This window comes from Rattus norvegicus, chromosome 4, assembly GCF_021556685.1.
Source record: "Rattus norvegicus strain SHRSP/BbbUtx chromosome 4, alternate assembly SHRSP_T2T, whole genome shotgun sequence".
NCBI lineage: Eukaryota > Metazoa > Chordata > Mammalia > Rodentia > Muridae > Rattus > Rattus norvegicus.
Window position 1 is genome coordinate 87,968,603 of NC_141537.1, and position 11,748 is coordinate 87,980,350.

At 37.0% G+C, this 11,748-nt stretch overlaps 1 protein-coding gene and 1 pseudogene across 1 annotated transcript; one reads left to right on the forward strand and one right to left on the reverse strand.

Annotated features, from left to right (window-relative positions):
• Nucleotides 1-7,224: 7,224 nt before the first annotated feature.
• Nucleotides 7,225-8,124, forward strand: Vom1r80 (vomeronasal 1 receptor 80). Its single transcript, NM_001009518.2, is given in 1 exon segment — nt 7,225-8,124. A coding segment is annotated over 1 exon segment (900 nt).
• Nucleotides 8,125-9,799: 1,675 nt separating this feature from the next.
• Tubg1-ps4 (tubulin, gamma 1, pseudogene 4) lies at nt 9,800-11,111 on the reverse strand (annotated as a pseudogene).
• Nucleotides 11,112-11,748: the final 637 nt, after the last annotated feature.

Consider the following 11,748-nt stretch of genomic DNA (forward strand, 5'->3'; position numbering starts at 1 on the left):
TAACAAAAAGAGATCAAGGGGATACAAATTGGCAAAGAAGAATCATTCTAGATGATATGATAGTACATATAAGTGACTCCAAAAATTCTATCAGAGAACTCCAGCTGATAAACAACTCCAGCATGTGACCAAATATAAAATTAGTTAAAATAAATCAGTAGCCTTCCTTTAGACAATAAACAGGCTGAAAAAGAAATTAGGGAAGCAGAATACAGCAAATACAGAGGCGAATGCCAGCAGCAAACCACTGAACTGAGAATAGGAATCAGAGAAAGAACTGGAAGAGCTTGAAGGGGCTTGAGACCCCATATGTACAACAATGCCAAGCAACTAGAGCTTCCAGGGACTAAGCCACTACCTAAAGACTATACATGGACTGACCCTGGACTCTGACCTCATAGGTAGCAATGAATATCCTAGTAAGATCACCAGTGTAAGGGGAAGCCCTGGGTCCTGCTAAGACTGAACCCCCAGTGAACTAGACTGTTGGGGGGAGGGCGGCAATGGGGGGAGGGTTGGGAGGGGAACACCCATAAGGAAGGGGAGGGGGGAGGGGGATGTTTTCCCGGAAACCGGGAAAGGGAATAACACTCGAAATGTATATAAGAAATACTCAAGTTAATAAAAAAAAAAAAGAAATTAGGGAAACAATTCCCTTCACAATAGCCACAAATAATATAAAATATCTTGGGGTAACTCTAACCAAGGAAGTGAAAAATCTCTATGACAATAACTTTAAGTCTCTCAAGAAAGAAATCAAAGGAGATCTCAGAAAATGGAGAGATCTCCCATTCTCATAGATTTGCAGAATAACATAGTAAAATTGGCTACCCTACCAAAGGCAATCTACGGATTCAATGCAATCCTCATCAAAATCCCAACACAATTCTCCAAATATAGAAAAAGAAATTCTCAAATTCATCTAAAAAGGCAAAAAACAAAATACCAAAAGCAATTCCTAACAATAACCCCAACCCTACTTTAAGCCCAAAATAATGATTCCCATGTTACCATTTGATTAGTTTGTTGAGTAAAGCATTTCTTTTGGCTGTCTACGTTCTGGAAAATTGTTCTTCCTTCAGCAGGGCAATAGTTTTGCTCACTATAATATTTACCTTTAGCTGTCATTTAGCACTTGGGATATATTGCAGCAGGCTCTTCTGGCTTTAAAAGTTTACCTGGAGATCAGCAGTTTCTACTACAACATTTTGCTGTAATTAGGGAAGTTCATTTTTCCTCACAATGAGTATTCTATGTGACTCGCAACTTTCTCTTAGAGCTTTCAATCCACTTTTTATTTCTGTTATACTCAGTGATTTTTCTATAGATGCATAGAATTATTCTGCTTTTGTCTTTTTTTATTTTGTCTGTGCTTCATGTGTGAAATGTATGTGTCTTTGGACTGGTTTTGTTTATAATTTTAATGAAGTTCTTGTGTTTGGCATAGGCATGATATTATTTTCCCCTCCATGTGCTTATAACTTGAAGGTTTGACTTATGTCATGGTCCCGCACATATACAAAGCATTCTAGGTATACACTCTGTCATTGAGCTATATACCAGCCACACATCACAGTTTCTCCTGATAATACAGTTGCAGTACCTTACTTCTGTGTGCTGTGCAAGAAAGGTTACTCTTCCTAGGTGTTTTAGGAGGAGGTAGCATTTTCTTAATTTTATCACAAGAACTGATATTTTCAAAATGAGACACTGAAGCCACTGTCAAGCAATTATGGAGGGGACCATAAATGCTTTAGAAACAGAAGAATACCTTGGGGAATCTTAAAAGTTTTATACTTCTTTTAATAAAGTGAAATATTATTACTATTACTTTTGTTTTGTTCACAGGGACTGGGATCAGTTAATCCACACTGACCCATATAGCCTGCAGAGAATAGGTCACACATGGGAAACCTAGAGCTCAGCTGTTCCTACTCTATGCTTTTCCTGGAATTAGGGAAGTTCATTTTCCCATTTGATGGCACCATGTTGTAACAACCTCAATGTGAAAACTGCCTTCTCTAGATGACATGATAATTATGGGACTAGAGGGAAATGAACTGATGACATTTCTTCCTTATAACTACTTCATAGGGACACATTCTTCAAGGATGTTTGTCAAAGGCCAAGCCTGGTGAGTGTTTCTTATTTTCTTCATTTTAGTGAGAGCGGTAGGTGACAGAAGGAAGCAGAACATTCTGTAATATAGGATTATAGAAGTCTCTTCTTAGAATATTACTTTTTGAGACATCCTGTATAATAAGAAATCAGCAGATGCTTGTAGTCATGAAGGTATCATTTGTAACAATTTATAAAAGAACTTAATGTAGTCCCTGATTATATATGTGACAGTGGAAGGGACTATTGGAAAGAGGACAGGGGCCTAGCAGATTGATGGAGAGAGGAACAGGAAAGGCTAATGAGCGACATTCATCAATAGGTATTATATGTTGAATGAACATGTCGTGAAATCCATAATTTTTCAATGAATGTGCATGTAAAGAGTCACTCCAGATGCAATCATTTAGAGAGCACATCTGAAAGAAAATTCTCTGGAGTGTGTACTCTGTGAATTCCAATTGCCAACAGTGTTAGTTTTCCATCCCTGTAACAAAACATTGAAATACCTTACAGGGTGAAAACAAAAACACACATTTATTGGTGTGCAGGAGTACATTTATAGTATTTATCTTCATTTAAGTTATGCTTTGTATTTTCTTATTTTACTTCTTTTCTCTGATTATCTGACTGTCAATTACTGCATTTTCTACAATGAAACAAGCTAGGAATATACAAGAAATATTAACTAATTTAGTGTCTATCAGTAATTTTTCAAGTTGGTTATGTTTCTATACACTTGGGAATTCTTAGGAATGTTTCAACTCAAGGTCTAGGAAAATTTAAGACATTTTTAACATGTCTTATTGTTAACTTTTTTAAAAAATTTGAGAGATTTGTTTATTCTATTATAAAGGTTTCTAATAAATTAAATCTTTTCTATATAGCTCAAAATGATTTGAAAATCTCACATTGCTCATTTATTTAATCCATGTAAGCTAATTGTTCAAACAGGTGAACTTTATAAGTATCAGTAGGTAATTGAGTGTTTCAATGAAGATGGATTCAGAGTTAATATTTTGTTTTCTAAACTAAACCTTTTAACATTGCAACTGCTATATGTTTTTTAGTAAACTCTTCACTAGCAGTGAGAAAATTATTTAAAGTCAAATACCTCAAGGTTTCATCCAATAATTAAAAAAACAATTGCTATTATAATTTTACAAGTTGCTATCTCCCTCTCTATTTTTCCTTAACACACATGCACACACACACACACACACACACGCAAACACAAACACACAAATATTTAATTGTAGAATAGGTAGTGTAGAATTATGAAATTGATTTTTTTTAATGGAACAAAATACTGCCAGATAATGTCATTATGGCACTGGCCCCAGAGTATCAATACTAAAATATCCAAATGATAATTCTTGAGTTTATGTTTGCAATCACACAAATTTTTTGGTAATTCATATTAAATGTCTGAACTGGTACACTGTGCAGGGCCCATGCATTTGATAAAGTCAATCAGAAACAGAGGACAGATTCTTCATTTTCCTTGAATTTCATTTTATTTCCCAAGCATATTTTATATAAGTCTCAGTTTTTCATGTAAAGGTATTCATGTCAGCAGCCCCAGCCCACACTATATCATTGCTCAATTCTTAGTCTCAGTGGTCAATTAATTACACACACACACACACACACACACACACACACACAGAGAGAGAGAGAGAGAGAGAGAAAGAGAGAGAGAGAGAGAGAGAGAGAGAGAGAGTTATATACACACATACATTCCCAGTGAGCATATTCGTATTTTTTTCCAAAATTACGGCATGCAACTTGTGATGATGATCTGGGTATGACTGCTTCCATGAATTCTCTTCAAGAACACCTCTGCTGCTGCTGCTGCTGCTGCTGCTGCTGCTGCTGCTGCTGCTGCTGCTGCTGCTTCATTTCAGGGGAACTGGCTTGTAAGTGTCAGTTTGCAAACTTCTGGTCAGCGTCTGTGTGCTTACCACTACACTGGGCTAAACTCAATTTCCGAAGAATAATTCACCCATTTAAGTTACTTACGGGGATCAGGTAATAGCTATGAGTTAATACCTTAGTAATAAGTGATCAGTGTTTATTTCTTCTGTCACTATCTATTTCATAAAGATCCCATAGAACTAGCTTATGTGGCTAAGGTCTTCATCTCCTGAGATTACTGAAGATTTATGCTTGTTGCTGACAGTGGACCATCAGTCAACACCATGTATCTTGTTGCTTGAAAGTAACATACTCAATTTAATTCTCTCTGACCAGTCATACTGCTCTTAGGTCGTTACTAAGTGTGGTGAAGCTTAAAATAAAATTGACACTTGTTACCTATTATGTTTAAATGTCCCTTAGATTACTAAATGTCCATAAAACAGAAAGTAAAGATCACCATAAATTCATAAAGCAAACTGTTCCCAAATCAAAACTTGTGAAAATGAGGCGGTAAAGAGATCTTTCTTTAAAAATGTAGAGCTAATGGTCTCACATTGCACATATCTTGAGACAACTCCCTGCACACTGCTTTGTTTGTTGTCCTGGGTTAATTTAATAGTGATGTTTCTACATCCTTATAAATTTCATTGGCATACTTTGGCTTTTCGTACTTACAACTAAATATTGGAGTTTAAACTAATCTGAAATCCCCCAGCACTGCAATTCAAATAAACCAAGTGAATTTTTCCGGTGTACGCATACATTAACAGCTCTGTAGTTATGGTAGCTATGGTCTTTCCTGGCCCAGTCTCAGCTTCAGTGAGGCCCAGAGAAAGATGCTACTTGAGAAAATTAAATAATGTGTCATTTTCTGTATGTGACAAACATTTGCAAAGCAATGGATGTGAAGAGATTTTTTTAAAGAACATCTTTGGGAAAAGAAAAAAAATGTAAGTTTACTATCTGTTACCTTATATTACCATTTTTATATTACTCATATTACATGTGCTATATTAATATATGTAAAGTAATAAAATTATTATACATATATCTTTTGTGCATTTGCAATTTAGAAGTTGGTATATAACTACTATTCTTTCAATGTGGAGAGCAGGGCTTGAGTTAAGTATTATTCTGGAGTTTTTATATAATTATACAATATTTATTTCTTTATTCTACATACATGAATTTTTGCTTGCCTGCATCTATGTGTACCAACAACATTGCATGTCACAGGCAATGGATTGCTACAAACTAGAGTTACAGTTGATCATGAGCTATCATGTCATTGCTGAAAATCAAACAAAAGTCCTTTGTAAAAGTTCAAAGTGCTCTTAATCAACAATTCATCTCTGTAGCCTTAGTCCCAAAGCTTTTCTGCACATAGCATATCAGTGTTCTTCTGTAAATATATGTTGATGAGAGAATTAAATGATTATCTCTGGCTACTGAGATGATTCCAATCCTTTATTAGGTTAAACATTTTAGGACCAAAAATCATACAATTATAAAATGTGTGATTTATCACGTCATCTTCATGGGAACATTATAGGATGTTCTCTTCCACTAACGTCACATTATTTCTACACGTGCATGCATGCGTCTCCACACGAGGAATATAAAAGTGAACTGGAAAATATAATTAGGCACTCTTTTTCTCACAAGATTATGGGTCAATATAGTCATTTTATATGACTTTATCACAAAGCTGATTTTAAAGTTCCAAATTAAATCAATTCAACAATTACATGATCTTGGTAACCAAACCAAGCAACTTACATAAACACTAAAGTTATGACTTTTGAGTGAAACTGTGAAATTTCTGGGTCCTGGTGCTATACAACAACACTTGGGACCTTGTTTACAACTTTATGGGATCTCAAGCAGTAATTCCCAAACAGAATATCAATGGGGTCATCTTCAGCATTACATGTTTGTCATAGTGTATGGAAAATAGTATTTGTCCTAATGTCACATGTTCTCTCTTCTTGGAGGCTCCTAGCTCCACATCATCAGGTGTGATTATGTAACCTTTAAAAACTATGGAAATGAGGGAAGCAAAACCAGACCATTGCCAGGATAGGTGTTAGTGTGGAAGCAGAATAGCAGGATACAAGTATCTGATCAAGGAAATGGGAAAGACAGTGCTACTTAGTCAGAAACAGGCAGGCACATCCAGAAGAAGTGGAGAAGGTTAAAAAAGAGTATCAGGGCAAAACTTATTAAAGAGAGAATGGGAAAATGGGTGGGTTCTTAGGTAAATGTGGGGAAAACAAATATAGAAAAGAGGGTAGTTAGGTCAAAGAAGAACAATAGGTAACAAGAAAACGCCATAAGGAATCATGTTGTTAGTGATTTACTTTCTTCCCGACATAAAGGAAGAAAAAATAGTAGTTCTTTAATCATTAATTATTATTCACAAAAGGTTTTAATATGATGGGCAGTGAATTGGAATTCATCTAGGATTATTCATAACTATAAAAGTTAAATTATTAATAGAGTGTGAAAAGTACACTAAGTCCCCCAAAGTATGTATGTCTTTGATTCTCAATTCTGAGTATGTAAAATTTCATGAAAAGCATTACAAAACAATTAATTGGAATAAACATTATGGTGATTAAAATAGTTAGAAAATCATGAATTATTACTGTGATTACATCAGAATTATGAGTCCAAACATGGATAGTTGTAAAAGAGAATAGCAAAATTATGGAATATGAGACAGAATTGTGTGATGTTTGAATTACTTTTGTGATTTATTTTCCCAGACCAACATGCATTTTGTTCAATTACGTGGATATGATTAATAATCTGTATTTATCACTACTGTCCTAGGAGTTAACTATTCAATGAGACAATTGAAATCAATAGGATAGGACTTCTAAGGCACTCTACTAAAGTGCACGAGCAAAGTGTCATTCCATACACATATGGCCATGTAGGCATTTATTATCTATAATTTTTATATCAAGGAGATACATGGATGGTATATAGAAATGTAAGCTCTGATATACAGTCTGGAATATCAGAAGTTAAAGAAGCAAATTAATGGAGAATTAGGTGACAAAATAGAAGAATGATATAAACAAACTGTCCCATGAATCTCAAGTTTCACATATACATTGTTTTTTTCCAGATACATGAAATATGCCTCTACTATGCTCTTAAGATGAATATACTCTCCACATGCCATCATTAGATAACTTCCTTTCTATCCAAGCTGGACTTGGAGTCCTGGCCAATATGTTTCTCCTTTTTTTCTATACTTCCATAATACTGCGTGACAGACCTAAGCCCCTGGACCTGATCTCCTGTCAACTGACCTTCATTCACATAATGATGATTCTCACTGAAGGAGATAATTTGCTTCCAAACATATTAGAGTCACTAAAATTTGGAAATGATTTCAAATGTAAGACAACATTTTACATAAACAGAGTGATGAGAGGCCTCTCTGTCTGCATCACCTGCCTCCTGGGTGTGTTCCAGGCTGTCACAATCATGCCCAGTACCTCGCTGTTGGCAAAATTTAAGGGTAAAGTAAAAACAAACATCATCTATGCTTTCTTATATCTTTGGTCTTTCAATTTGTCATTCAGTAGTAGGTGGATCTTCTATGTGGCTGGTTTTAGCAATGTAAGTGAGAACCACCAGATGAGGGTCACTAAATCCTGCTCACTCTTCCCCATGAACTACATCATCAGGGGATTAACTTTAATAGTAACAATGTCCAGAGATGTATTTCTCATAGGAGTCATGTTGACCACAAGTGTATACGTAGTGATTATCCTGTATAGACATCAGAGGCAATGTAAGCATCTTCATAGCATTAGCCACCTGAGAGCATCCCCTGAGAAAAGGGCCACTCAGACTGTCTTGCTGCTGGTGATTTTCTTTGTGGTCATTTACTGGGTGGACTTTATCATCTCATTCACCTCAATCCTGTTATGGATGTATGACCCAGTTGTCCTGAGAGTTCAGAAGTTTGTGATGTGTGCCTATCCCACAATTACTCCTTTGGTACAAATCAATTCTGATAAAAGAGTAATCAGTGTACTGAAAAACTTGCACTCCAAGTGCCACTAGATTTGTCTTAAAAAATGATTATTACTCTTCCTTTAAAAATGATTCACTTATTTTATGTAAAAGTACAAGTATCATACCTTTTTAAACTTCAGTTCTTCAAGTAGCAATGTGACATTCTTGTTATGATTCAAATAAAGTTTGTGGTATTATATACATATATTCTTTTGACTTTACAGATGCCAAGTACTATTTCTTAAGTTCTTTGTATAGAATACATTGCTCTTTCCACATTAATTCTCTTCTTTATTCTTTTTGCTTTATCTTACAAGTGTCTTTGATGCTGAGGTTATTTAAAACAAGCTTTTCACTGAGAGTTACTTTATAAGCCTTTTTTTGAAAGCATTTTGATCCGTACTCATTCATAAGGTTTAGTCCAAAACATAGCTTTAATTCTGTTTATTAATTCAACTTTCTCTGGATAATGAAGTTAATGCAAATTTATGTTTTCCCATTTTTAACCACAGTTACTCAATTAGTCTTATATGAAACTTTATATGTGTGTTTATTTTTATTTCACCCACATTTATTGAAATATTATTGGTAAATAAAAAGTAGTTATATGCAGATACATATATACAATGTGGGTTTTTGAATATGTGTAGGCTTGTGAATATTTTCAAAGACCAAGGATATGTATTCATGTATACTTCATGGCCAGTTGTTTTTCAGAAGATATTCACCACATGCTCTGATAAAGTGTGTCTCTTCTCTACCTGAATCCTACCAAATAGGTTGTTACCTAATAAGAGCTTGCCAGATAAGGATTCTTCTATTTCTGTCCCTTCTGTTCTAGGATCAATAGGGTTCAACCATACCCCACCATTTAACAATTTTGTTCTTCCTTTACTGGAAAATGTTTTTTCACACAATATATTCGCCTTCTTCTAGCCTTCCCAGTTCTCCCACATCTTTTCTCCCTTCTAAATCAACATTCTTTCTGTTTCTCCTTAGGAAACAAAAGGCATATAATTAATAATAATAAACTAAATGATCATAATTTAAAATACACTTAAACAAAACAGCGTAAAGAAAAACACAGGAGAAAAAGAGTCAAAGAAAAGAACAATAAACATATTCAGTAGTAGATGACATACAGACATAACATAGAAGCACACATGTTCAACACAAGTTCCTTATAAGAATATAAAACCTGAAGTCATATACTTGTAAAGGACCTGTAAAGATTAAATTGAGATCATTTTGTGTTGGTCATCTTCTGTAGGGCAGAGTGATTATTTCCCCAAGTTAGACACCCTTGGAAAAAACTAATTTTTCATTTGCAACTGGGTATCAAAGAAAGATAGTTTTAGAGTTAGGGATGGGCTTGTGTCAACTTTTACTCTAGGACACTATCAGGTGTAATCTGTGCAGTCTCTGTGCATGCTGCCACAGTTTCTTACTTTGTATGTATCCATTGTGCTGTGTTTAGAAGGCCTAGTTTCCTTCGCATCCCTTTGGCATCCTCCAAATCTACTCTGGTTCTTATTTTTTACATCCACTCCTTTTTTTAAAAGATAAATACTCTCAAAGAAGTAAACCTGCCCCTAGGTCAACAGACAGTGCGTGTGTATATCAGTGATTTTATGAGGTCCCCGATCTATGCTCTGAGGGGTAGTCAGCCAGGCAGGGCCTGAAATAATCAGTAAGGCAGATGAGGGTCCCTGTCATGGGTGACTCATTGCTCCTGGGTGACGTAGTCTGGTCATGTGGCTGCATGGTACTGGTCAATCAGCTGCTATACAATCTCCCTGGAGGTGTCCATCTCATCAAAATTGTCCTTGAAGACGCCCTCCTTGCAGAACTGTGCTGTGAAGGCTTCCCATTTCTGCAGCTTGTCAAACTGGTTACAGATCCTTTCAAAAAGCAAGAGGTTACTAGTGTCATTGGCCATCATGAGCCTGCTGACCCAGTAGGCTGAGGGCAGTTAGGGAGAATTCCTTGACAGGGCCTCCTGAATGGCTGGGCCCCAGGAGATGAAGTTGACCAACTTCCTTTTCCAGATCCTGTCCAGGTTCTTGTGGACCTGGGTGGAGTTCGCCTCTCTCTGGATGATGTTGAGCATGGTGATTTAGCAGTGGTTGTTCTGGCGATCCCGGCCTGTGGACACCATCATGTTCTTGGGTTGTAGCAGTCTCCTCATGACATTCAGAACCATTGTCTTCCTCACACTGGCCACTGACTATGAGGGAGGTATAGCCAGTCATGAGGAAGTGCAGCCAAGAGGTGGGAATGGGTGAGGCAATGATGCTGATGAGATAATTGTTCATGTGTCCAGAGTAGCGGAGGGTGGTGGTGCTGGCTGACACAATAGTGGACAGCAGCTGGTTGATCTGAGAGAAGGATGGGTTCTGGATGTCCAGGCAGTCTTTGTTGATCAGGTTCAGGGACATGTTGTCCAGCACCACCACACATTCTGGGTCAGCCTCTTTAACTTGAGGAGGGAGTTTTAGGGCTGAACCACCAGGTCACTCATCTTGTTGGGGACACGGAGTATGCCTACTCTATTTTTGGGGATTACCTGTCATTTAGCTGTTCCAAGACGTAGGAGCCCAAGCCAGAGCCTGTCCCCGCAACAATGGAGTGACACAGTACAAATCCCTCTATACTGTCACTGCCATCTGCCTCCCGATCTATGACGTCAAATATGTCCTTATGGATTTTTTCTCCCGAGGAGAATCTGCTGATCCAGTTGTTGCCAGTTCCTCCTCCATGCTCAGACAGGTAGATGCTCTCTGGGTTGTAAAGCTTGGCATAAGGGGAGTTGAGGGTGGAATGGATCACCCAAGGCTCCAGGTCCAGTAGCACAGCATTTAATGCTTATCATCTGCCTGGTAGAAAAAGAGGTCCTTGTGTTGGGCACTCTCAGTGATGACCTCTTCTATGATCCCTCGGACTGATGCCATGCTCAGCACACAACTGTTTCCAGAACTTGAACCCAATCTGATTGCCCCACTAGCCAAATGTAGGCTGATGATTTCTCTCAGCATCACCCTCAGACATCAGCATTGCAGTCTCTTGGTTCTTGTTTCTATCACCTCTTCCACAGAGCTCCCTGGGCCCTGAGCAAAATAATTTAATGGAGCCATCCTATATAGAACTGAGTGTCTCAAGGTCTCTCACTCTCTACATATTTTTCTACCATGGGTCTTTGTATTTCTTCCCATCTGCTGATTGAGGAAGCTTTTGTGATGATGATTTAACAAGACTCAGATTTTTGAGTCCAGTAGAGTGTCATTAAGAACATTTTATTGCTACATTCTTTCACAAGAACACCAGTGCTTGATTTTTCTTCTTTGGCCCTTGGCTTATCTAGTTTTAGGTTCTTGACTATACAAGCAGTATTGGCAATGGCTTCATTTCATGGAGTACATGATTTAAATTAAACCAGATGTAGGTTGGTTAGTTTCACAGGCTTTTTGTTATTCTTGCACAATCATATCTTGCTGGCTAGTCACTATTATAGTTTGAGAGTTTTTTAGTTGGGTTGGTGTTTAACTATCTGTTCATGTAGTATGCATGGTACTTCCCAATATCATGAACTCTGAACAGTTACGGTAAAGCATCTCGATAGTTAGAACCTCCATATCTTCATGTTCAATGAGTTGTGTAAGTGATATCCTCAGG